The following is a 27612-nucleotide window of genomic DNA, read 5'->3' on the forward strand; positions in this document are numbered from 1 at the left end:
CTGGTCTGGCAAGCCACGAGCGGGCTGTTCCAGACCTGCAGACAAGGCTGCCTCTGCAGGAAGGAGCATCCTCATCCGTATCTGGGGTGGGGGGACATCCTTGCTGGTTTCCGGATCCATGGACCTCCCTTATACAGGTCAAGTGGGTCCACAAAGGTATTCAGTCAAGCTATGAGGTCAAGTTCAGTCTTGTCCTCTGGAAAGTTTTTTTCTTCCAAACTGCACTTGTCACCAGATCACTTATGGGGACTCTTTGGGGCAGTTCAAGACTTATTTCAAGGGTTGATTGTTCCAGTTCCGACTTCGGAACATTTTCAAGGGTTTTTTTACTCTAACCTCTTTACAGTCCCTGGGAAGGAAGGCAAAGTACATCCAATTTTGGACATCAAGGCGCTAAGTTGCTTTGTGCGAGTACATAAGTTCCGCGTTGAGTCAATTCACGTGGTTGTGGTGTCCCTACATCAGGGGGATTTCTTCTCGCTTCTTTCAACATCAAGGACGCTTACCTACACATTCTAATATGTGCTGGTCTCCAGCGCTTCCTCCATTTTTGCTGTGAACAAGGAGCATTATCTGCTTGTGGTGCTGACCTATGGTCTCCCACTCCGCACCTCGGGTCTTCACAGGAGTGTTGGCCACGGTGCTGGCATTGTTTGAGTCAGCTGGGGATCATGGTACTGGGGTACCTAGACGATCTTCTTCTGCGAGCGGAGTCTCCATCTGCTCTTATGGACTTCTGGAGATTGCTCTGAACTCTGAGGTGGGATCCTGAACATTCAGGAGCCTGCTTTTGGTTCTGTCCACAAAAAATGGCCTATCTGGGTCTGACTCTGGGCTCGGCCTCAGCCAGAGTGTTTCCTCCTTGGAAAAAACTCCAGACATTGCAGGAGGCAATTCAGCTTCTGTTGTTCAGCAGACGGTCATCCCTCTGGGCTTGCAGGTGCGTACTGGGCCTGATGGTGTCCACCCTCGATGCTGTCTGTTTGCACAATTCCACACAAGAAAATCCTTCTCCTCCTGTACTGGACAGTTGTCTCCACGGATGCCAGCCTGTCTGGGTGGGGAGGCATCCTCAGTACAGGTGTGCTCAGGGGTTCCAGACTGCCGATTACTGTACTGGAACTCCAAGCGATCAGACTTTATCTGACTCATTGGACAGTCGTCTTCAGGGGTGCCGGTACAAATTCATTCAGGCAATGACACAGCCGTGGTCTGTCAATCACCAAGGGGGCACAAGAAGTGTCCTGGTGGCTCGGTAAGTAGCCGGCATTCTAAGGTAGGCTGACTGATTCGTTCCAGCTCTCTCAAACTTCTGCCACGACTTCTGTGCAAGATTCAAGCAGAAGGAATTCTGGTCATTCTAGTGGCTCCAGACTGGTCTCGCCGGTCTTGGTATGCCGATCTGGTACGGCTGGTCACCGATGCTCCTTGGGAACTTCCTCTCAGGGAGGATCTGCTGTCCCAAGGACCAATCTGCCATCCTGCTTTACAGTCCCTGGCTTTAACGGCTTGGCTGTTGAATGCCAGGTGCTGAGGGGTGGAGGTTTGTTTTAATCTGTGATTCTTAAGCTGTTAAAAGCTTGGAAATCTGCCTCTAGGAAGATCTACTATCGTACGTGAAAGACGTACATTGCGTGGTGCAAGTCTCTTGGGGTTCATCCTCGCTCCTTCTCCGTGGATCAGATCGTAGCCTTCCTTCAACGGGGGGTTGTACAAAAATAGGCCTTGAGTACCATCAAGGGCCAGGTATCGTGTTTTGGCAGGGTTTTTTCTTTTCCAACGACCGTTGCCACCCTGAAATCTTAATGTGGTGTTTTCAGTTCTGCTGAAGCTTCGGTTTGAAAATATTCTGAAGCCTCCCTTTGAAAATATTCGGGAGATTCCCCTGATTACGTTGCCCCAGAAGGTGGCCTTCTTTGGTGGCTATCATCTCTGCATGCAGGATGTCGGAACTGAGGGCGTTATCCTGCGTTTCACCTTTATGGGGCTTCACAAGGATAAGGTGGTGCTTTTGCCTCTTGTCTGTCATTCCTTCCTAAGGTGGTCTCTGACTGTCCCTTTTCAATGAAGGCATTGCCTTCCCTGTGTCCCAGGCCTAAACCTCTGAAGGAAATTGCTTTGCATGTCTTGGATGTGGTCCGGGCAATTAGGGTGTACCTGGCAGCTACAGAGTCTTAGGAAGTCAGACTCTCTATTTTGCGCTCACGAATTGACCTCAAAAAGGGTTGTCGGCTTCTTCTGACCATTTCCAGATGGATCAGACAGGCGGTGGTTCAGGCCTATTGCATCAGGAGTCCAGTTCCTCCTTTCCCTGTTTAGGCTCACTCTACTAGGGTGCTTAGTGTCTCCTGGGCTTTCTGTCTTCAAGCTTCTTTTGGCTGCAAGATTTTGCTGGCTGCTGTTTAGACCTGGTCCTCTTTGGGGGTGTATTGTTTTTTTCTGGTGAGCTCCAGTTGTTTATGGTTGGGCTTTGGGAATTTCTGATGTTTTCCCATCCCTCATGTTTAACACTGCTTTGGGACATCCCAATGGTTAAGAAGAATCAGGAGCTGTGTCTGTCAATGAACGCAAGAGAAAATTCGATTTCTGGCTTACCATAAAATCCATTTCTCTGATGATCATTGACAGACACAGCAACCACCCCTCTGTGGAGTTGGCTTTCTTCTGACACTGTGTGTAACAAAACTGAATGCCTATAGCTGAGAGTGGGTGTATACTCCCTGGGACTGCCGATAAGCGTAGTCAAGCTTTTTCCTGCCTAGTGTCCTACCCCTGTGGGGTGGGGGGTAAAACCCAATGGTTAAGAATCGGGAGCGGTGTCCATCAATGAACATCAGAGAAATGGATTTTACAGCAAGTCAAAAATCCAATTTTTGTGACTCACCGTAAAATGTATTTCTCTGATGTTCATTGACAGACACAGCATCCACCCCTCTGTGGAGTTGTAATTCTACTGACACTGCTTGTAACTAAACTGAGTACCTATAGCAGGGAGAGGGAGTATACCCCCCTGGGACTGCCCATAGGCGTAGCCAGATTCTTTCTGCCTAGTGTCATCCTGTAGGGGGCAGTATAACCCAATGGTTAAGAATCGGGAGCGGTGTCCATCAATGAACATAAGAGAAACGGATTTTACTGTAAGTCAAAAATCCCATTATTACAATCTTGAGGTTTATACTATTGACATTCTTGGTTTTTGCTGCTGTAAGCCCATGCTCGGTGTATAGTGTTGGTAACACGTCTCAGCTTGTATCGCCCTCAGTCAAATGTAGTAACCCCATGCTGTAAACCCACGCTGCTCGTCTGTGCGCTGTCATCTGCAAAACATCCAGTGTTTGTATCCGGAACATCTCACAGCTGAGCTCGCAGAGAAAGGGGAATTCTCTAGTAAGGGAGTTGCACAATTTAATGGGAAACTTTTTTTTTTTTTTTACCACTCAACTGTCTAATCTAGCGGGAAGGTTGGGGGGTGGGGAGCATCAGTTAGAATGCTATTTGTTTGTTAGGGCTTTGTCGCAGACCATTTATTTGTAGAGACCCTTTTTACTTTTTTTTTTTCTCCCTTAGGAAATACCAGTTATTTTCTATGAAATCGTTAACTTGCTAATCCTTCATCCACATTCCTGCGCACGTCACATGCGATGTCCGTGCAGTGCAATTTGAGCCGTACATTTTGTATGGCTCAAATCGCATCCGCACCTGAATCCCATCACATTTACACCAGTGCAATGCAATTCTGGCAATTGTACTGCATTTTGGGTGTTGTTAATCTAACATTGACACCTGCAGCAGATCCCATGGATGCCGTGCGATTGCCAAGCAGTGTGATGCAGAGAAATGTAGCAAATCTTGTTTGTTTTCTGCATCGCATTAGTGTAAACCAGGGTTGAATGAATGTCATTTGAATGTACAGTATCTCACAAAAGTGAGTACACCCCTCACATTTATGTAAATATTTTATTAAAACTTCATGTGACAACACTGAAGAAATGACACTTTGCTATAATGTAGTGAGTGTACAGCTTGAATAACAGTGTAAATTTGCTGTCCCCTAAAAATAACTCATCACACAGCCATTAATGTCTAAAACGCTGGTAACAAAAGGGATTACACCCCTAATTAAAATGTCCAAATCGGGCCCAAAGTGTCCATATTTTGTGTGGCCACCATTATTTTCCAGCACTGCCCTAACCCTCTTGGGCATGGAGTTCACCAGAGCTTCACAGGTTGCCACTGGAGCCCTCTTCCACTCCTGCATGACAACATCATGGAGCTGGTGGATGTTAGAGACTTTGAGCCTCTCCACCTTCCGTTTTGAGGATGCCCCACAGATGCTCAATAGGGTTTAGGTCTGGAGACATGCTTGGCCAGTCCATCCCCTTTACCCTCCGCTTCTTTAGCAAGGCAGTGGTCATCTTGGAGGTGTGTTTGGGGTCGTTATCATGTTGGAATACTGCCCTGCAGCCCAGTCTCAGAAAGGAGGGGATCATGCTCTGCTTCAGTATGTCACAGTACATGTTGGCATTCATGATTCCCTCAATGAACTGTAGCTCCCCAATGCCGGCAGCACTCATGCAGCCCCAGACCATGTCACTCCCACCACCATGCTTGACTGTAGGCAAGACACACTGGTCTTTGTACTCCTCACCTGGTTGCCGCCACACACGCTTGACACCATCTGAACCAAATAAGTTTATCTTGGTCTCATCAGACCACAGGACATGGTTCCAGTAATCCATGTCCTTAGTCTGCTTGTCTTCAGCAAACTGTTTGTGGGCTTTCTTGTGCATCATCTTTAAAAGAGGCTTCCTTCTGGGATGACAGCCATGCAGACCAATTTGATGCAGTGTGCGGCGTATGGTCTTAGCACTGGCAGGCTGACCCCCTCCACCCCTTCAACCTCTGCAGCAATGCTGGCAGCACTCGTATGTCGATTTCCCAAAGACAACCTCTGCATATGACGCTGAGCATGTGAACTCCACTTTGGTCGACCATGGCGAGGCCTGTTCTGAGTGGACCCTGTCTTGTTAAACGGCTGTATGGTCTTGGCCACCATGCTGCAGCTCAGTTTCAGGGTCTTGGCAATCTTCTTACAGCCTAAGCCAACTTTTTGTAGAGCAACAATTCTTTTTTTGAGATCTTCAGAGAGTTCTTTGCCATGAAGTGCCATGTTGAACTTTCAGTGACCAGTATGAGCGAGTGAGAGCGATAACACCAAATATAACACACCTGCTCCCCATTCACACCTGAGACTTTGTAACACTAATGAGTCACATGACACTGGGGAGGGAAAATGGCTAATTGGGCCAAATTTTTACATTTTCACTTAGGGGTGTACTCACTTTTGTTGCCATCGGTTTAGACATTAATGGCTGTGTTGAGTTATTGAGAAGATAGCAAATTTACACTGTTATACAAGCTGTAAACCCACTACTTTACATTGTAGCAAAGTGTAATTTCTTCAGTGTTGTCACATGAAAAGATAAAATATTTACAAAAAATGTGAGGGGTGTACTCACTTTTGTGAGATACTGTATATGTCAAAATGTTGTTTGCCTTTTTTAACATTTGATTTGGAGTGCATAGTAAACCACATTTGCTGTTGTTTGAGAAAAACAAATAGAAAATCAAATCGTTCTTGAAATAACAAAAAAATTGTAATTAAATTCTAATAGTGTTTGGCCATCATTTACTACAAATTTCCGAAACTGAGTGATTTGTAGCATAGCACACCAACCTGTGCTTTAGCAGCGACAAAGCACTTATTGGTGACAAATCAGCAGCAACTAAACTAATAAATCACTAGCTACAAAAATGTGTAAATTGCTTGCATAGTTGATTTGTAGTGGCAAGGAATTTGCATGGCTCTAAACCATGTCACCGTGTGCCCCAGTTGTATCATGCATACAGAGGCACTCACTTGTGTGACTAGCTACATGTTTAATAGCCTTCCATGCCATAGAGTACAGGCTTACCTGACTCCAAACGCCTGTAAAAAAAATGCCTGGAAAAAAGCCCAAAAAACGCCTGAAAACAATACGCTCAGGTGTGAATGGAGCCAAAAATTAGGCTTGTAATGAAAACCATGTTTTTGTTTATTCATTTTATTATTGATGTTAATTTGGGGGGTGCAGAGAAGGCAAAGTTTATGCCACATCGCAGTGGGTGTGTAGACCATTTTTTTGCGCCAACTGTGTCTGAGATTAACCCTCTTTGACCCTGTAGTCCTTTGACTATTCCCACCTTGCTTTAACATCATTGGTCTTTGGTGGGAGGCATGGTCTATCTTTGCCTAGCCCCACCTCTGGCAGCTATGACATAAACGTAAACAAAAAAAAAAAATCGTAACTATCCATTTATTTTTCAGGTGACCATAAGCAAGCGGATGGCCCAAAATCGACTACTTTAAAAGTATGGAAACCCCATAAACCGGCAAAAAATGTTTCCCCAGAGAGTCTGCTCTTCTGAAACAATATCAAGATTGTTCTGCAGGCAGCTTACATACAAAAAGCTATAAAACTAGAGCTTGCACAGCAAATCCAAGTGAACTGATCCTACATGTTAGTATCTGTGTCTACAAAGGGTTAACAGTCTGTTGAGGGGAGCGTGGGTGCACAGCATTACACCCCCCCCCCCCCATTTCTAAACTTTCTGCACAAGGGGAAATTTCCTATTTGAGGACGTGAAGTGGAAGGAATTTCCTGCGTGGGTTGATGAGGTTTCCTGCCGCAAACGTTTTGGACAGGACCTGTGCTTCCTAATGGGGGTGACGAGTGCCATTTACTGCCAGACACATCTGTCCCCTCTCCAGTCCCTTAACCTCTACAGTCCCTTAACCCCTGCAGTACTGGAGTGTGCGTATTGGGCACAGCTGTGCTTACCGAGTGCAGCCCGTCTGCTTAAAGCAGATGGAAACCCAATCATTAAACAAATTGCATATAAACAGTATTTATTTATTTTTTTTAACTGCAGCTTTCATTTGAAGTAATCATGGATGTCCCTGCCATGAAGGTCCTTGTTCTGGCTCTTCCTGTTATGGGGTGACAATGCTTTGTCCCTATAGCAGTAATCTAAATAAGGGGTACGGGCCCTGTTGAAAGGGAGTCCCAACATCCCTGTATTGTAAGTTTGAACCAAAAGAGATAATGGGTATATGGGACTTCAGGCACAAAATATATTTTTAAAACCAATATCAATAAAATTAGTTTTTTCCGTAGCATAAACATAATTTTATGTTAAGAAAAGCTTTAAAACTTCACAATTTCCAAGGTACAATCAACCAGAAAATGTTTGTTATAATGAGAAGTCAGAGTTTGATAGCTATGCATTGCTCTTGTAGAAAATCCAAAATTGAACAAAATATACATCGCAACTATACAAGGCTCAGCAGTAAGAATCATTATCCAGTTACATAAATATCACACTAAGGAGGAGGTAGCACAAGTATTCATGTAGGTACCACATGACATTGGCCACATTCAACCTAGTTCCCGACCCCAGAGAGTCCTTTTCACTCCACGTCTGAGTCTGATATGTAGGTGTCGTTTGGAAGTGCGTGCAGCATGCCCACATTTTCATGAGCTTGGCGACCCTGTCCTGTGAAGTACATATCAATTCTTCCATCTCCGCTATGCAGTAAACTCTTCAAAGCTATTCTTTCATGGAGCGGACAGTTTTACAGTGCTAATGCACACCGATATGCACAGTCTGGTGCATTGATCATCTGTATTGCCAAAGATTTCTGGTATAGGCGAGCTGACCTAGCAGAGATGTGAGCAAGATATTGAGCTGGGGCGTATTCTACTGGGAGTGTGGAGACCTCCACCATCATAGTATGCACTACTTTCCAGGAGTGCTGATTCACTGTGTATAACCACCAAATGTGGAGCAATGAGCCCTCTTTCTCGCGGCGCCAACAGAGATTAGAGATCATGGGAGATATTTTTTTGCAATAAAGTAGGTGTCCTGTACCAACGTAACCTGAGTTTATATCTATTTTCTTGTATTGAAAAATTTAGGCGTTAATGGCTGTCCAATATTCATCCGATTGAGCTTGACCAAGATCATTCTCCCAGGCCAGACACACTTTCCCTGACTTTGCTGTGTCAGTGTTGTACTGAAATTGGAAGATATTGCATGCCTTTGTGTCTATCACCTATCGCACAGCAATTCAAACAAGGTCATCTGGCATGAGTAGAAGTGATGAACATTCAAATCATTAGCCAGATTTGGATGCATAACCAAAAGGGAAATGATTTTGTGAGTGCGACTGATCCAAGCTTCTCCAATTTAGTGAAACGCTCCCTCTGAAAGAAATGTTTAGTGACCATCTTATCATGAGACCATTCTGCAGGCACATGCCTGACGAAGAGGTCCTGCATGACTCTGAAAATGTTGCACCTATCCTGATGTGATACTTTTGCAATAAAAAGTTTCTTCGGACTGCTGTGCAAGATCCTTGGTGTGCTGGCGAATATGTATGGATCTGTGATAGATCCAGTGTCCAGCTGGTGAGCGCTGCAGCACCCACAACTGATGTGCCTATAGCCAGAAAGGTATGCAATGGCAATATGAGCTATTCGGTTTTAGGCTCCTTTCACACTTGTGCGACCTAAAACTTGTGCGATTTTTTTTTTTTTTTTTTTTTCTTGCTTTTGACTGTACCTGAAGCAATGCCTGTGTAATCTTGAGGTCTATGGACCTCCAAAACGCATCAAAGTACTCATTGGAAATCATGAAGTGCGACTTGTCCTGCGACTTTGCAGTCCCAAGTTGCACAAGTGTGAAAGGGCCCTAATGTATACACTGTCTTCTGGGCTTCTGATATTCCTGCCAGTTAGCCCTTTGAGGTCTAATCACATCATGATCATAGATGTCTTAGACAGGCATACCTGCTCGACAAAAGTTGATTACTTAGTCATCTTTTGTGGAAGGAGCCAGGCCGAAAATGGTCGGCTGAATTCCCCTGCAGGCACTGCTCAGGGATTCTGACAGCTGGCACTAGCAGCTGTCAGGATACAATAGCCTGGCAGGGAGGATTCTTCCATCCACGCCACTTGAGTGGATAGGAGAATCTGCTGGATCTCTTTTCTTCAGCCCCAAGGCTGAATGAAGGAAATCTATTAGTAGAATGCCAGCTTTAAACTGACACACCACAGAGCATACTGCACTCATCATAAATACAGTTCCATCATGGGTATGCATCAGATCGGATGGCAGTAGGGTGTAAACGGACATTTGGTCCGTGTACTTCCGACCACCCGTAGAGGTGAATAGGCTGTGTCTGTGTCCACTCAGCATACGCTGAGTGGACATGGACCAGTCATCCACCTGCTCAGCGGGGATCACAGACCGATACCCCGCAAGAAGCAAGAGGGCTCCTGGTGGAGTCGGCCCCGTGGGAAAGAGCTGAGGGAGGAGAAACAGCAGTACATTGATCTTCCCAGTAAAAGGCTGTGTAGGGGGAGGGGGGGACGTGTCAGGACAAGTCTGATCAGCGGAAGAGAGCAGGCTGAGTTCCCAGCATAGCTAGAGGACTGACCACGCTGTGCCCTCATACCTAGAATGGTCAGGGTTTTAATAGGAAAGCAGAGGGACTGACAGGAACACCAGAGATTTCACACAAAGGATGCAATACAAGGAAAACAGGATACTTTTTCATAAAAGTACATGGTAGAGCAGTCGCATATCAGGGATTTGAAATGTTTGGTCTACATTTTATTTAACTAAATCAACCATTTGTGTGTAAAAAAAAAAAAACCTAATAAAAATAGTTGGTGTTGTTATATGGGAATATAGGGAGTTTTTTTTTTTTTTTTTCTAAAAATTAAAACCAGGTTATGCTATGAAAGACCTGGAGATTCCCTTTCTATACCAGCGTAAATGTTAATAGACACACCTTTTTTGACAAGTTTTATAAAATAAAATAACCTTAAGTCCCACAAAGGAAATCCATTGTCGATCATGATGTTCAGTGAGTGAGATATCCTGGGTGACCTCCTTCAACCAATTCCGGACATGATGGTCCAAGCCGGCAGCTTATCCCTTGATCATTATAGGGAAGATTTTGAATAATTTTAACTGAAATCCATAATCTGTGAAATATATATGGACGGTTGATCACTTTCACTAAACCACTAATTGATGGAATATATATATAAATGTTTATATTGGACTGTTACCCCTCTTTGTTTATTATAGATATTTGATGTGGATTGATCTATAATGTTTTAATGACGCATCAAGGGCAAATAATCAAAACTGAATCAGTTGTGCACGGCAACCAGTCAGGTTCTATCTTTTATATTCAAACCTTAACAGAACAAACTGAAGATAGGAGCTACTTTGTTGCCATGCACATCTGTCCTAGATCCTGTCCGTCCAATTTTGTTAAATTCCGCCATTGTATTTTTACACTTTCGTTTAGTTAAGAGCTTAAGTTTTCTGAAGTCAGGTGAATCAGTAAATGGTTTCAAGACATTATTATTATTTTATTTTTTGTATGGACTTTATGAACGTTATTTTGTCGTGGTGGTTTTTTTTTTGGCTTTTCATAAAACGGGGAAAAAAATTGTCTTAGAGAATCAGAAGTAACTCCTTATTCAGATTTCGTGTCTGAACAGAATTTCAGATACAGTATATTGCACCCTAAGAAGGGGGCAGATGGGTTTATATTTTGATGCTTAAAATAGTTTTTGTTTCTGGATTTGCTTTAGGTCTCCCTCCTTCACAATGGTCCCGGGAGGATGTGTCTCAGTGGCTGCGTTGGGCAGAGAATGAATTCTCCCTTCACCACATTGAGAATAACACCTTTGAGATGAACGGGAAGGCGCTGCTTCTCCTGACAAAGGAAGACTTCCGATACCGCTGCCAGCACTCAGGTGGGTGGGAATCCTAGATGTAAGCTTGCTCTGCCTGCCTGCCATAGACTGCAGAATGCTAAATTTAAAATGTCACAAAGGAGCAAGATACTGAGGCTCAGTGAGTAATAAGAATTGCATAATACAGTGGGACTTTCAGGGTGCCAATAAATCAACTAAACCAAATACACTATATATATATATATATATATATATATATATATATATATATATATATATATATATATACATATATATATATATATATATATATATATATATATTAGTGCCTTGCAAACGTATTCGGCCCCCTTGAACTTTGCAACCTTTTGCCACATTTCAGGCTTCAAACATAAAGATATAAAACTGTAATTTTTTGTGAAGAATCAACAAGTGGGACACAATCATGAAGTGGAACGAAATTTATTGGATATTTCAAACGTTTTTAACAAATAAAAAACTGAAAAATTGGGCGTGCAAAATTATTCAGCCCCCTTAAGTTAAAACTTTGTAGCGCCACCTTTTGCTGCGATTACAGCTGTAAGTCGCTTGGGGTATGTCTCTATCAGTTTTGCACATCGAGAGACTGAAATTTTTGCCCATTCCTCCTTGCAAAACAGCTCGAGCTCAGTGAGGTTGGATGGAGAGCGTTTGTGAACAGCAGTTTTCAGTTCTTTCCACAGATTCTCGATTGGATTCAGGTCTGGACTTTGACTTGGCCATTCTAACACCTAGATATGTTTATTTGTGAACCATTCCATTGTAGATTTTGCTTTATGTTTTGCATCATTGTCTTGTTGGAAGACAAATCTCCATCCCGGTCTCAGGTCTTTTGCAGACTCCATCAGGCTTTCTTCCAGAATGGTCCTGTATTTGGCTCCATCCATCTTCCCATCAATTTTAACCATCTTCCCTGTCCCTGCTGAAGAAAAGCAGGCCCAAACCATGATGCTGCCACCACCATGTTTGACAGTGGGGATGGTGTGTTCAGGGTGATGAGCTGTGTTGCTTTTACGCCAAACATAACGTTTTGCATTGTTGCCAAAAAGTTAGATTTTGGTTTCATCTGACCAGAGCACCTTCTTCCACGTGTTTGGTGTGTCTCCCACGTGGCTTGTGACAAACTTTAAACGACACTTTTTATGGATATCTTTAAGGAATGGCTTTCTTCTTGCCACTCTTCCATAAAGGCCAGATTTGTGCAGTATACGATTGATTGCTGTCCTATGGACAGAGTCTCCCACCTCAGCTGTAGATCTCTGCAGTTCATCCAGAGTGATCATGGGCCTCTTGGCTGCATCTCTGATCAGTCTTCTCCTTGTATGAGCTGAAAGATTAGAGGGACGGCCAGGTCTTCGTAGATTTGCAGTGGTCTGATACTCCTTCCATTTCAATAATATCGCTTGCACAGTGCTCCTTGGGATGTTTAAAGCTTGGGAAATCTTTTTGTATCCAAATCCGGCTTTAAACTTCTCCACAACAGTATCTCAGACCTGCCTGGTGTGTTTCTTGTTCTTCCTGGTGCTCTCTCTCTTAAACGGACCTCTGAGACTATCACAGTGCAGGTGCATTTATACGGAGACTTGATTACACACAGGTGGATTCTATTTATCATCATTAGTCATTTAGGTCAACATTGGATCATTCAGAGATCCTCACTGAACTTCTGGAGAGAGTTTGCTGCACTGAAAGTAAAGGGGCTGAATAATTTTGCAAGCCCAATTTTTCATTTTTTTATTTAACAAATATCCAATAAATTTCGTTCCACTTCATGATTGTGTCCCACTTGTTGATTCTTCACAAAAAATTACAGTTTTATATCTTTATGTTTGAAGCCTGAAATGTGGCAAAAGGTTGCAAAGTTCAAGGGGGCCGAATACTTTCGCAAGGCACTGTGTGTGTATGTATATGCATGTGTGTATACATATATATATGTATGTATGTGTGTGTGTGTGTATATATATATATATATATATATATATATATATATATATATATATATCCTGATAACCTGAAAGATTATTTTTACTATATATTGATTTTCTTTGTAGACCCAATTTTTTTCCTGAACATGCTGACATCCCTAGACTTACTAATATAGTTAAGGCCCTGTTCACATTTGAGTGATTTTCTGCTTGAAGCTTGTAGCTCTAAAAACGTTCAACAAGCCATATTCCATTCATTTCAATGGCCCCTGTTCACATCGGTCACCTGAAGCTAAAGAAAGTACACAAGCTTCATTTTGGCAGGTTGCAAGCGTTTTTGGCCCCACAGACTTCAATAGAAACACCCGATAGGAGAGTTTTTACAAGCATTTTACAAGCGGTTTCTGCTCAAATATCCACTCTCCACCCCTAATTTCCTCTCCCTCTCCTGCCCCTGGTTCTTTTGATTGGCTAAACAAACACGCCTGAAGCTATAAAAATGTATGTATTTGTATCTTTATTTTTGTAAAGGTTGTAGTGCCGGTTCACACTACGTTGCTCCGACTTAGGGGGCGACCTGTGAAGTCGCGTGCAGCGCGACTCGCACGGACTTCATAAAATGAATGTCTATGCAAGTCTCCTCCAGGTCGCCCCGAAGTAGTACAGGACCCTTTTTCTAAGTCGAAGCGACTTGTGTCGCTCCTATTAGAACGGCTCCTGTACCGCACAATGGGAGCGTGACGGACCGCGACTTGTCAGGTTGACAAGTCGCGGTCCAAGTCGGACTAGTGTGAATGCGGTCTAAAACTTCATATAGGTTCATTACACCTATTAGTAACAAAACATTTGCATTTACCCTATATTTACCTGTTTTTATTAAGGATTGCACATTTCCTTGTACCCAAAAGGTGTTTTAAGGTTACTCCAACAGTTGTATCACACAGAGAGCCAGGGTCACTCCCAATGCATTTCTCAGATATTCAATCTGCTTAATATTATTAAATTATTATTTCCATAAGTTTCATTACCTTTTCAGATAATTTAAACCACTCGCATGAAAGAAAATGTACAGTAACCCCATGTGTTACCCCTACTGGCTAAAAACATCTTGAGGCAAGATTGCAGGGGGCACAGAGGAGGGTTTGGATCACCAGGGACAGTGTAGGATCATAGTGATCCTAAAAAGATATATATATATATATATATATACATATATATTTTTTTTTTTTTTTTTTTTTTTTTTTTTTTTTCAATATTCTTTTAAGAAAAGTGCTCTTAAAATTCAAATCATCAACTGCAACAGGAATGATCCAAAATATGGCTAAGGCAGTGCCATTATATTATTACCTGTAAAAAGTAGCCAGAAAATAATGATGACTAAGCTTATCAAAGCAAATATTTGAGTAAATGCATTCTCTAAGGCTCCATTCACACCTTAGTGTATCGATTTACTGGTGTATTTTAGGCTTTTTTTTAAGCATTTTTGCAGCTTTTTACAAGCATTTTTTTTTAAAGTGTTTTAGAAGTGTACTATAAGCGTTTTGATAGCTTCAGGCATGTTTGTTAAGCCAATCAAAAGCACCAGGGGCAGGAGAGGGAGAGGAAATTAGGGGTGGAGAGCTGCTATTTGAGCAGAAACCGCTTGTAAAATGCTTGTAAAACTCTCCTATCGGGTGTTTCTGTTGAAGTCTGTGGGGCCAAAAACGCTTGTAACCTGCCAAAAAGAAGCTTGTGTAGTTTCTTTAGCTTCAGGCGTTTTGCTTCAGGTGACCGATGTGAACAGGGGCCATTGAAATGAATGGAATATGGCTTGTTGAGCGTTTTTAGAGCTACAAGCTTCAAGCAGAAAATCACTCAAATGTGAACAGGGCCTTAACGATATTAGTAAGAAGTCTAGGGATGTCAGCATGTTCAGGAAAAAAATTGGGTCTACAAAGAAAATCAATATATAGTAAAAAGAATCTTTCAGATTATCAGGCCATATACAGTGGGTACGGAAAGTATTCAGACCCCCTTAAATTTTTCACTCTTTGTTATATTGCAGCCATTTGCTAAAATCATTTAAGTTCATTCTTCTTCCTCATGAATGTACACATAGCACCCCATACTGACAGAAAAACACAGAATTGTTGACATTGTTGCAGATTTATTAAAAAAGAAAAACTGAAATATCACATGGTCCTAAGTATTCAGACCCTTTGCTGTGACACTCATATATTTAACTCAGGTGCTTTCCATTTCTTCTGATCATCCTTGAGATGGTTATACACCTTCATTTGAGTCCAGCTGTGTTTGATTATACTGATTGGACTTGATTAGGAAAGCCACACACCTGTCTATATAAGACCTTCCAGATCACAATGCATGTCAGAGCAAATGAGAATCATAAGGTCAAAGGAACTGCCTGAAGAGCTCAGAGACAGAATTGTGGCAAGGCACAGATCTGGCCAAGGTCACAAAAAGATTTCTGCTGCACTTAAGGTTCCTAAGAGCACAGTGGCCTCCATAATCCTCAAATGGAAGACGTTTGGGACGACCAGAACCCTTCCTAGAGCTGGCCGTCCGGCCAAACTGAGCTATCGGGGGAGAAGAGCCTTGGTGAGAGAGGTAAAGAAGAACCCAAAGATCACTGTGGCTGAGCTCTAGAGATGCAGTCAGGAGATGGGAGAAAGTTGTAGAAAGTCAACCATCACTGCAGCCCTCCACCAGTCGGGGCTTTATGGCAGAGTGGCCCGACGGAAGCCTCTCCTCAGTGTAAGACACATGAAAGCCCGCATGGAGTTTGCTAAAAAAACACCTGAAGGACTCCAAGATGGTGAGAAATAAGATTCTCTGGTCTGATGAGACCAAAATAGAACTTTTTGGCCTTAATTCTAAGCGGTATGTGTGGAGAAAACCAGGCACTGCTCATCACTAGTGATGTCGCGAACCTAAAATTCGCGGTTCGCGAACGGCGAACGCGAACATCGGCAAATGTTCGCGAACCGGGCGAACCGCCATAGACTTCAATAGGCAGGCGAATTTTAAAACACACAGGGACTCTTTCTGGCCACAATAGTGATGGAAAAGTTGTTTCAAGGGGACTAACACCTGGACTGTGGCATGCCGGAGAGGGATCACGCAAAAAAAAGTTCTTAAAAATTATAATTTTTTGATAGAGAGCCAATTATTGGAAAAATTAAAAAAAAATAAAAATAAAAAATTTCTTTGGATTTAGCATCTGGGGGGTCTAAAAAGTGTACCTGTCAAGTTTCAGCTCTGTAGCATGTCCAGAACCCCTAAAAAACAGCATTTTTCTTATATTTTCAGGAATATGGCTTCTCTGCGGCTGGCTTTTTCTCTTGCAGGCATTTATCGGGCATTTTTTTAGGCAGGCATGTCATTTTTTGTATTTAGTGTCTGGGGGGTCTAAAAAGTGTACCTGTCAATTTTCAGCTCTGTAGCATGTCCAGAACCCCTAAAAAACAGCATTTTTCTTATATTTTCAGGAATATGGCTTCTCTGCGGCTGGCTTTTTCTCTTGCAGGCATTTATCGGGCATTTTTTTAGGCAGGCATGTCATTTTTTGTATTTAGTGTCTGGGGGGTCACAAAAGTGTACCTGTCAATTTTCAGCTCTGTAGCATGTCCAGAACCCCTAAAAAACAGCATTTTTCTTATATTTTCAGGAATACGGCTTCTCTGCGGCTGGCTTTTTCTCTTGCAGGCATTTATCGGGCATTTTTTTAGGCAGGCATGTCATTTTTTGTATTTAGTGTCGGGGGGGTCACAAAAGTGTACCTGTCAAGTTTCAGCTCTGTAGCATGTCCAGAACCCCTAAAAAACAGCATTTTTCTTATATTTTCAGGAATATGGCTTCTCTGCGGCTGGCTTTTTCTCTTGCAGGCATTTATCGGGCATTTTTTTAGGCAGGCATGTCATTTTTTGTATTTAGTGTCTGGGGGGTCTAAAAAGTGTACCTGTCAATTTTCAGCTCTGTAGCATGTCCAGAACCCCTAAAAAACAGCATTTTTCTTATATTTTCAGGAATATGGCTTCTCTGCGGCTGGCTTTTTCTCTTGCAGGCATTTATCGGGCATTTTTTTAGGCAGGCATGTCATTTTTTGTATTTAGTGTCTGGGGGGTCACAAAAGTGTACCTGTCAAGTTTCAGCTCTGTAGCATGTCCAGAACCCCTAAAAAACAGCATTTTTCTTATATTTTCAGGAATACGGCTTCTCTGCGGCTGGCTTTTTCTCTTGCAGGCATTTATCGGGCATTTTTTTAGGCAGGCATGTCATTTTTTGTATTTAGTGTCGGGGGGGTCACAAAAGTGTACCTGTCAAGTTTCAGCTCTGTAGCATGTCCAGAACCCCTAAAAAACAGCATTTTTCTTATATTTTCAGGAATACGGCTTCTCTGCGGCTGGCTTTTTCTCTTGCAGGCATTTATCGGGCATTTTTTTAGGCAGGCATGTCATTTTTTGTATTTAGTGTCTGGGGGGTCTAAAAAGTGTACCTGTCAAGTTTCAGCTCTGTAGCATGTCCAGAACCCCTAAAAAACAGCATTTTTCTTATATTTTCAGGAATATGGCTTCTCTGCGGCTGGCTTTTTCTCTTGCAGGCATTTATCGGGCATTTTTTTAGGCAGGCATGTCATTTTTTGTATTTAGTGTCTGGGGGGTCACAAAAGTGTACCTGTCAAGTTTCAGCTCTGTAGCATGTCCAGAACCCCTAAAAAACAGCATTTTTCTTATATTTTCAGGAATACGGCTTCTCTGCGGCTGGCTTTTTCTCTTGCAGGCATTTATCGGGCATTTTTTTAGGCAGGCATGTCATTTTTTGTATTTAGTGTCGGGGGGGGGTCACAAAAGTGTACCTGTCAAGTTTCAGCTCTGTAGCATGTCCAGAACCCCTAAAAAACAGCATTTTTCTTATATTTTCAGGAATACGGCTTCTCTGCGGCTGGCTTTTTCTCTTGCAGGCATTTATCGGGCATTTTTTTAGGCAGGCATGTCATTTTTTGTATTTAGTGTCTGGGGGGTCACAAAAGTGTACCTGTCAAGTTTCAGCTCTGTAGCATGTCCAGAACCCCTAAAAAACAGCATTTTTCTTATATTTTCAGGAATATGGCTTCTCTGCGGCTGGCTTTTTCTCTTGCAGGCATTTATCGGGCATTTTTTTAGGCAGGCATGTCATTTTTTGTATTTAGTGTCTGGGGGGTCACAAAAGTGTACCTGTCAAGTTTCAGCTCTGTAGCATGTCCAGAACCCCTAAAAAACAGCATTTTTCTTATATTTTCAGGAATACGGCTTCTCTGCGGCTGGCTTTTTCTCTTGCAGGCATTTATCGGGCATTTTTTTAGGCAGGCATGTCATTTTTTGTATTTAGTGTCTGGGGGGTCACAAAAGTGTACCTGTCAAGTTTCAGCTCTGTAGCATGTCCAGAACCCCTAAAAAACAGCATTTTTCTTATATTTTCAGGAATACGGCTTCTCTGCGGCTGGCTTTTTCTCTTGCAGGCATTTATCGGGCATTTTTTTAGGCAGGCATGTCATTTTTTGTATTTAGTGTCTGGGGGGTCACAAAAGTGTACCTGTCAAGTTTCAGCTCTGTAGCATGTCCAGAACCCCTAAAAAACAGCATTTTTCTTATATTTTCAGGAATACGGCTTCTCTGCGGCTGGCTTTTTCTCTTGCAGGCATTTATCGGGCATTTTTTTAGGCAGGCATGTCATTTTTTGTATTTAGTGTCTGGGGGGTCTAAAAAGTGTACCTGTCAAGTTTCAGCTCTGTAGCATGTCCAGAACCCCTAAAAAACAGCATTTTTCTTATATTTTCAGGAATACGGCTTCTCTGCGGCTGGCTTTTTCTCTTGCAGGCATTTATCGGGCATTTTTTTAGGCAGGCATGTCATTTTTTGTATTTAGTGTCTGGGGGGTCTAAAAAGTGTACCTGTCAAGTTTCAGCTCTGTAGCATGTCCAGAACCCCTAAAAAACAGCATTTTTCTTATATTTTCAGGAATACGGCTTCTCTGCGGCTGTCTTTTTCTCTTGCAGGCATTTATCGGGCATTTTTTTAGGCAGGCATGTCATTTTTTGTATTTAGTGTCTGGGGGGTCTAAAAAGTGTACCTGTCAAGTTTCAGCTCTGTAGTATGTCCACAACCCAAAAAAAACATTTTTCTTATGATTTTTAGTAGAAAACTAATGCAGTGTCTTTCCAGCTGTCTTTTTTTCTTTCTGGCAAGCTGAAATATGATATGCCAAGGCAAACATGCCTATCAGTTGAGCTATGACACAGACAACACTGCACACATGGGGAAATATGTAAAACAAAAAACAGGAAAAGGAAATTAGGTGACGGTCACAAAACATGATATTGTGATTGGCCAAATAAAAAGTCACCTCGCGATGAGGTCGCGCCTAAGTCGCGCCAAAGTCGCACTGGAAGCGACGCTACTTTAGTGGTAGCGGCAGTGTAAACCAGCACTAAAACATCCAGTGTGTGAATACGATCAGGTATGATGTTTTATCGGTCAAGTAGTGTAAGGGTTACGCCCGTCGCCCGCTTCACAGTGACAGACCAAACTCTGACAGACCAAACTCCCCGTTTAACAGTCAGTCAGTCCATTTGCACAACCGCAAACTCCCAATTTGCACAAGGTTGGATACCAAGCTAGCCATGTCCCGTTCCTTGTCCTCACTGACATCATTGAAGGTCTCTTCCTCCACCCAGCCACATACAACACCAAGGGTCCCCGAAAGGTGAGAACAAGCCCCCTGGGACGCCTGCTGTGGCTGGTATTCCACCTCCTCAAAGCCACCTTCCTCCTCTGACTTCTTTTCTTCAGACTCCTCTCTCTGCGTTGCCACAGGTCCAGCAATTGACAACGACAAGGCTGCTTCTGGTGGTGATGAGGACCACAACTCTTCCTCTTCATGCTCATCTACAGCCTGATCCAGTACTCTTCGCAGGGCACGCTCCAGAAAAAACGCATATGGGATGAGGTCGATGATGTTGCCTTGGGTTCGACTGACCACCAGGGTTGTCATCTCCGCAAAAGGACGCATGAGCCTACAGCCATTGTTCATGAGCATTCAGTAACGCGGCCAAAAAATACCCAGCTCCGCAGAAAGAATGAAAGAAAATGAATGTTTTTTTTTAGGAAAAATTATCCTGCGGATCGCTTTTGGTCTGTACACAATGAAGCAACGACCTTATCATCTGGGGTGTGCCAACACAATCCTAGAGGTGATCGCTTCATTGTGATACGCAAGCCCCTTCACCACGACAAGGTAACGATCACGAAGGGGAATTGACACATGTATGTGCCTTTTTTTTTGTTTTTTGTTTTTTTGCAGCCACAGTGTAGCACCAGAGGCCAGAAAAATTAGGCATGTACACATGCATGAAAAAGTAGGTATTGTTGCAGCCGCTGCTGTAGCAGCGGCCTGAAAAATTGAGGTTTTAAGGCAGAAAGTGCACTAAAACATTGCGGCTTGAACTGTAGTTGGTGGCGGAGACGTCACGTAAGTCATCCGGCATGCAGAGAATGATTATATACAGCAGCGTGTGGACCATTTTTAGGCCAAGGCATCTCAGTCATCACCAGGCCTTTTTTAGTCAAATGCATCCCCCACTGTCAGTCCCTTCGGGATCCATGCCTCATTCATCTTAATAAACGTGAGGTAATCAAGACTTTTTTGACCTAGGCGACTTCTCTTCTCAGTGACAATACCTCCTGCTGCGCTGAAGGTCCTTTCTGACAGCACACTTGAAGCGGGGCAGGCCAGAAGTTCAATGGCAAACTGGGATAGCTCAGGCCACAGGTCAAGCCTGCACACCCAGTAGTCAAGGGGTTCATCGCTCCTCAGAGTGTCGATATCTGCAGTTAAGGCAAGGTAGTATGCTACCTGTCGGTCGAGTCGTTCTCTGAGGGTGGACCCCGAAGGGCTGTGGCGATGCATAGGACTAAAAAAGCTCCGCATGTCCTCCATCAACAAGACGTCTGTAAAGCGTCCTGTCCTTGCCGGCGTGGTTGTGGTGGTAGGAGGAGGATTACTTTCACCTCTTCCCCTGTTGGATTCCCGTTGTGCTGTGACATCACCCTTATACGCTGTGTAGAGCATAGTTTTTAACTTATTTTGTAGCTGCTGCATCCTTTGCGACTGCCGGTAATTGGGTAACATATCACAGACTTTCTGCTTATACCGGGGGTCTAGTAGCGTGGCCACCCAGTACAGGTCGTTCTCCTTCAGCCTTTTTATACGAGGGTCTCTCAACAGGCATGACAGCATGAAAGACCCCATTTGCACAAGGTTGGATGCCGAGCTACTCATGTCCAATTCCTCGTCCTCACTGATGTCATTGAAGGTGTGTTCTTCCCCCCAGCCACGTACAACACCACGGGTACCAGATAGGTGACAACGAGCACCCTGGGATGCCTGCTGTGGTTGGTGTTCCTCCTCCTCAAAGCCACATTCCTCCTCTGACTCCTCTTCCTCACACTCCTCTTCCAGTGTTGCCGCAGGTCCAGCAATCGATGGTAAGGCTGTTTCTGGTGGTGGTGATGGTGACCACAACTCTTCCTCTTCCTCTTCACGCTCATCTACGGCCTGATCCAGCACTCTTCGCAGGGCACGCTCCAGGAAAAAAACATATGGGATGATGTCGCTGATGGTGCCTTCAGTGCGACTCACTAGGTTTGTCACCTCCTCAAAAGGACGCATGAGCCTACAGGCATTGCGCATGAGCGTCCAGTAGCGTGGCAAAAAAATACCCAGCTCCGCAGAGGCTGTCCTAGCACCCCGGTCATACAAATACTCGTTGACCGCTTTTTCTTGTTGGAGCAGGCGGTCGAACATTAGCAGTGTTGAATTCCAACGTGTCGGGCTGTCGCAAATCAAGCGCCTCACTGGCATGTTGTTTCGCCGCTGAATATCTGCAAAGTGCGCCATGGCCGTGTAGGAACGCCTGAAATGGCCACACACCTTCCTGGCCTGCTTGAGGACGTCCTGTAAGCCTGGGTACTTCTGCACAAAACGTTGCACAATCAGATTCAACACATGTGCCATGCACGGCACATGTGTCAACTTGCCCAAATTCAATGCCGCCAACAAATTGCTCCCGTTGTCACACACCACTTTGCCGATCTCCAGTTGGTGCGGGGTCAGCCACTGATCCACCTGTGCATTCAGGGCGGACAGTAGTGCTGGTCCGGTGTGACTCTCTGCTTTCAGGCAAGTCAACCCCAAGACAGCGTGACACTGTCGTATCCGGCATGTGGAATAGCCCCTGGGGAGCTGGGGGGGTGCAGTTGGTGTGGAGCAAGACGCAACAGCAGAAGAGGACTCAGCCGAGGAGGTTAGCAAAGAGGATGGAGTAGGAGGAGTAGAGGAGGTGGCAGCAGGCCTGCCTGCAAGTCGTGGCGGTGTCACCAACTCCTCTGCAGCAGAGCCACGCATTCCATGCTTGGCAGCCGCCAGCAGGTTTACCCAATGCGCAGTGTACGTTATATACCTGCCCTGACCGTGCTTTGCAGACCAGCTATCAGTGGTCAGATGGACCCTTGCCCCAACACTGTGTGCCAGACGTGACATGATTTCCTTTTCCACAATAGAGTTTAGGTTGGGGATTGCCTTTTGTGAAAAATAATTTCGGCCGGGTACCTTCCACTGCGGTGTCCCAATAGCGACAAATTTTTTGAAGGCCTCAGACTCCACCAGCTTGTATGGTAAAAGCTGGCGGGCTAAGAGTTCCGACAAGCCAGCTGTCAGACGCCGGGCAAGGGGGTGACTCTGCGAGATTGGCTTTTTGCGCTCAAACATTTCCTTCACAGACACCTGACTGTGGGCAGGTGACGAGCAGGAACTGCTGAAGGTGAGAGGCGGAGGGGCGGGTTGTTGATAGGGGGCATGGAGGACAGCAGTGGTTGACGTGGCTGAAGATGCTGGACCAGGAGGAGGATGGTGGCTTTCAGTTTGTGTGCTGCTTTTACTCATGTGTTGATCCCATAGGCGTTTGTGATGTGAGATCATGTGCCTTCGCAAAGCAGTTGTACCTAGGTGGGTGTTGGACTTCCCACGACTCAGTTTCTTTTGGCACAGGTTACAAATGGCATCGCTGATATCAGAGGCAGACACACAAAAAAAATGCCACACTGCTGAGCTTTGCAAGGACGGCATTCTGGTGGTGGCAACACCTTGCGTTGATTGGCGTGCTGTCTGGCTGACCCCGGGTGCCGAATCTACATGCTGTCTGACTGCGCCACTAGCTCCTTGCGATGACCTCCTCCCCCTGCTTCCAACTCGTCTCCTCCTCCTCTCTGTCTCCCCATCTGAACTTTCCCCCTCTTCTTCTGCTCTTCGAGCAGGCACCCAGGTGACATCCACAGACACATCGTCATCATCAGCCGCTTCACTTGACAACTCAGCAAAGGCAGCAGCAGCAGGTACAACATCATCATCATCACAATGTACGTCCATGTGTATAATGCTGCCTGACTGAGACATATCCCCGTTATCTACATCCTCTGGCACTAATAGTTGCGCATCACTTATTTCTTCAAACTGATGTGAAAATAACTCCTCTGACGGATCAAGTGAAGCGGCTGTGGTGCTAGTGTTGGTGGTGGTGCCGGCGGGCTGGCGAGTGGTAAATTGAGAGGTGCCCGAAGCTGAGCTGGAGGAGGATGGTGCATTAAGGTTCCGAGCGGAAGCTGTAGACGATTGGGTGTCCTGTGTAAGCCAGTCAACTATGGCCTCAGAATTTTTTGAGTTCAGGGTCTGTGGTGGCCTCTGAACACTGGGCATTATTCTAGGGCCTAAGGAAATCACAGCACCACGACCACGACGGCCCTTGCGGGGTGGCCTGCCTCTGCCTGTCATTTTTTTTTTTAATGTGTTGTTACTGTTGTACTATGAGTGCAAGCTGCTGTGCCACCTTATATATCAGTGGTGGGTGGGCAGTGGCACAGTACACTCTCTGTGGACCTGACAGCAGTCACTGGCACCCAGGCAACTGCAATTTAAAAAATATATATATATTTTTTTTTACTTTGCAAGCTGCTGTGCCACCTTGTATATCAGTGGTGGGTGGGCAGTGGCACAGTACACTCTCTGTGGACCTGACAGCAGTCACTGGCACCCAGACAACTGCAATTTAAAAAATATATATATTTTTTTTTACTTTGCAAGCTGCTGTGCCACCTTATATATCAGTGGTGGGTGGGCAGTGGCACAGTACACTCTCTGTGGACCTGACAGCAGTCACTGGCACCCAGGCAACTGCAATTTAAAAAATCTATATATTTTTTTTTACTTTGCAAGCTGCTGTGCCACCTTATATATCAGTGGTGGGTGGGCAGTGGCACAGTACACTCTCTGTGGACCTGACAGCAGTCACTGGCACCCAGACAACTGCAATTTAAAAAATATATATATATTTTTTTACTTTGCAAGCTGCTGTGCCACCTTATATATCAGTGGTGGGTGTGCAGTGGCACAGTACACTCTCTGTGGACCTGACAGCAGTCACTGGCACCCAGGCAACTGCAATTTAAAAAAATATATATATATATTTTACTTTGCAAGCTGCTGTGCCACCTTATATATCAGTGGTGGGTGGGCAGTGGCACAGTACACTCTCTGTGGACCTGACAGCAGTCACTGGCACCCAGGCAACTGCAATTTAAAAAAATATATATATTTTTTTTACTTTGCAAGCTGCTGTGCCACCTTATATATCAGTGGTGGGTGGGCACACAGTGGCACTGCAGTGGGCACAGTACACTCTGTGGACCTGACAGTCACTGGCAGCCCAGGCAACTGCAATAATAAAAAATATTTTTTTTTTCAATTTATTGCAACAAGATGCTGTGCCAACGTATATATATCAGTGGTGGGCAGTGCACTGCAGTGGGTACAGTGCACTCTGTGGACCTGACACAGCACTCACTGCAATTATGACAGAGGAAAAAAAAATATTTTTTAAAATGCCAGGTACTGTGCCTGTGCCACCCGAAATGAGTGTGGTGTGCACACAGTACAGTCTGTGGTAGGTCTGTGGCCTCTCACACACAGCGGGCAGGCAACTGCAGTGTACAATAGATATATATATATATATATATATATATATATATATAAAGAAAAAAATCTATTACCTTACCAGCCCTTAAAAGGGCTTTTGGGGACACTATATATATATATATATATATATATATATATATATATATATATATATATATATATATGTATATATATATATATATATATATATATATGTATATATATAAATAAAAAAATCCTCAATTACCAGCCCTTAAAAGGGCTTTTGGGGACACTAGATAGATATAGATATAGATATATATATATATATATATATATATATATGAAGAAACAACTCAATTACAAGCCCTTAGAAGGGCTTTTTGGGGTGCTGATATTACAGCAGTAGTGGACCAAGAACACTGCAAGACCAGGAACACTGACTAACTGTCCCTAGCTTAACAGCAGCAGCAGCAGCAGCAGCAGCTCTCCCTACTCTCACTACACACACTGCTTCAGAATGATCTAAGATGGATGCTGCCCTTGCTTATTTATAGGAGGTGGGAGGGTGTGGGAGGGAGGTACGCTGATTGGCTGGAAATGTGTCTGCTGACTGTAAAGTTCAGGGTCAAAGTTTGCCTCAATGATGTCTTATGGGGGGCGGACCGAACATCGCATATGTTCGCCGGCAGCGGCGAACGCGAACATGCTAAGTTCGCCGGGAACTGTTCGCCGGCGAACAGTTCTATACATCTCTACTCATCACCTGTCCAATACAGTCCCAACAGTGAAGCATGGTGGTGGCAGCATCATGCTGTGGGGGTGTTTTTCAGCTGCAGGGACAGGACGACTGGTTGCAATCGAGGGAAAGATGAATGCGGCCAAGTACAGGGATATCCTGGACAAAAACCTTCTCCAGAGTGCTCTGGGCCGAAGGTTTACCTTCCAACAAGACAATGACCCTAAGCACACAGCTAAAATAATGGAGTGGCTTCACAACAACTCCGTGACTGTTCTTGAATGGCCCAGCCAGAGCCCTGACTTAAACCCAATTGAGTATCTCTGGAGAGACCTAAAAATGGCTGTCCACCAACGTTTACCATCCAACCTGACAGAACTGGAGAGGATCTGCAAGGAGGAATGGCAGAGGATCCCCAAATCCAGGTGTGAAAGACTTGTTGCATCTTTCCAAAAAAGACTCCTGGCTGTATTAGATCAAAAGGGGGCTTCTACTAAATACTGAGCAAAGGGTCTGAATACTTAGGACCATGTGATATTTCAGTTTTTCTTTTTTAATAAATCTGCAACAATGTCAACAATTCTGTGTTTTTCTGTCAGTATGGGGTGCTATGTGTACATTCATGAGGAAGAAGAATGAACTTAAATGATTTTAGCAAATGGCTGCAATATAACAAAGAGTGAAAAATTTAAGGGGGTCTGAATACTTTCCGTACCCACTGTATATATATATATATATATATATATATATAATACAGCACACAATGCCATAAATTGGCTTTGCTAAGTTCTGTCTTGCCCTAATCCACTGTTTGTCAGATATTGTGGTCTCCTACTTATGGAAAGGAGTGAACCAGGCCATGGAGGTAACAGTGGGGGAGGCACACATACCTTTTATCACCCACTGCAAAGGACAAACAAACCACAGATCAGGGAGAACAAGCACTGAGATGGTCCAGGTACCTTCTCAATGGCTGTTCTGTCTGGTTGTGCCACTGTTCGAACATGTGGTACATTCATCTCGCACACCACAATGTAATTGGCCATGTAACTAAAAGGTTGCTGCAATGACTCCCGTCTGGTCACAGTGTGCTTTTATAGATGAAATATGTAACAAACGTGTTTTAAAACTACAAATTTCTACATACTTGTATGACCACATAGCAAAGAAACCTTTTTGGGGCCATGCAGGGACCCTTCCTCACATGCCCGAGAAAGGGTCTCTGCGTGGTCCCAAAACATTATGTATTAATGTCATCAAATAAGCTTGTTGGTGTGCTGGTGTCTTGTTTTATCAAGGACTGCACAGAGTGCTGATTTAGGCTCCATGTACACGGGACGCTGGAAATGGCCGTTTAGGAGCAGTTGGGAGTTTTTTTCAGAAGCCCCTGAACCCATCTACATTTGATCTTATCTGTCCATGTACACCAGGTCGTTTACAGTCATTTGCAGGCAGTTGCGTTCAGAGACTGTTTTTAGAACGCAATTATTTGCGTTCGAACGTGGGTTTCCCGGCGTTTCAAACGCACAAACGCGTCCGAACGCGATGACCCACGTTTAGCGTTCGCGTTTTTCCATTTTAAAGGGGAATAATTTTTTTGACCTCCTAGGAACGCTTCTAAACGCAAACGCCGCTAAACGCGGGTACAAACGCGACTGAACGGACGTTTCAAACGTCCTAAAAATTCCAGCATTCAAAGGGACTTTTAACAACGTCCCGTGTACATGGAGCCTTAGCAGTTTAGGCTGGTATACTATGTAATCCAATTCAGACTTTTGGGACTATTAAACAGAAAAGAATTGGAGTGGACCAGAATGTGAAAGCGACATCTGTATGGGAGTGGATTCCCATTTTCCAGTTGGCTTTGGGGCAGGAAGTTATGGTAATTTTCCAAGAAGAATACAAACTGTCATGGTTTCTTTGCCAAAAAGAGAAAAATCGCAAAAAAGGACACTAAACAAGAAACAGGACATGTGAATAAAGGAATAAACATACCCCGGTGAAGCTGATCAGTCTTTGAAGAACATAGTGTGATGTCGATACAATTGCCCCTGTGTTGGACATCCTT

At 44.1% G+C, this 27612-nt stretch overlaps 1 protein-coding gene across 2 annotated transcripts in view; it reads left to right on the top strand.

Moving 5' to 3' along the window:
- ETV6 (ETS variant transcription factor 6) overlaps positions 1–27612 on the top strand; it is a 109081-nt gene that overhangs the window by 58195 nt on the left and 23274 nt on the right. For both annotated transcript variants that reach the window (XM_082256920.1, XM_082256919.1), the window contains exon 3: positions 10716–10880. In XM_082256920.1, the coding sequence (XP_082113046.1) occupies positions 10716–10880 (165 nt within the window). The remainder of the gene's footprint in view (positions 1–10715; positions 10881–27612) is intronic.

The sequence above is a fragment of the Pelophylax lessonae genome, assembly GCF_965119305.1.
Source record: "Pelophylax lessonae genome assembly, chromosome: 4".
Taxonomy (NCBI): Eukaryota; Metazoa; Chordata; class Amphibia; order Anura; family Ranidae; genus Pelophylax; species Pelophylax lessonae.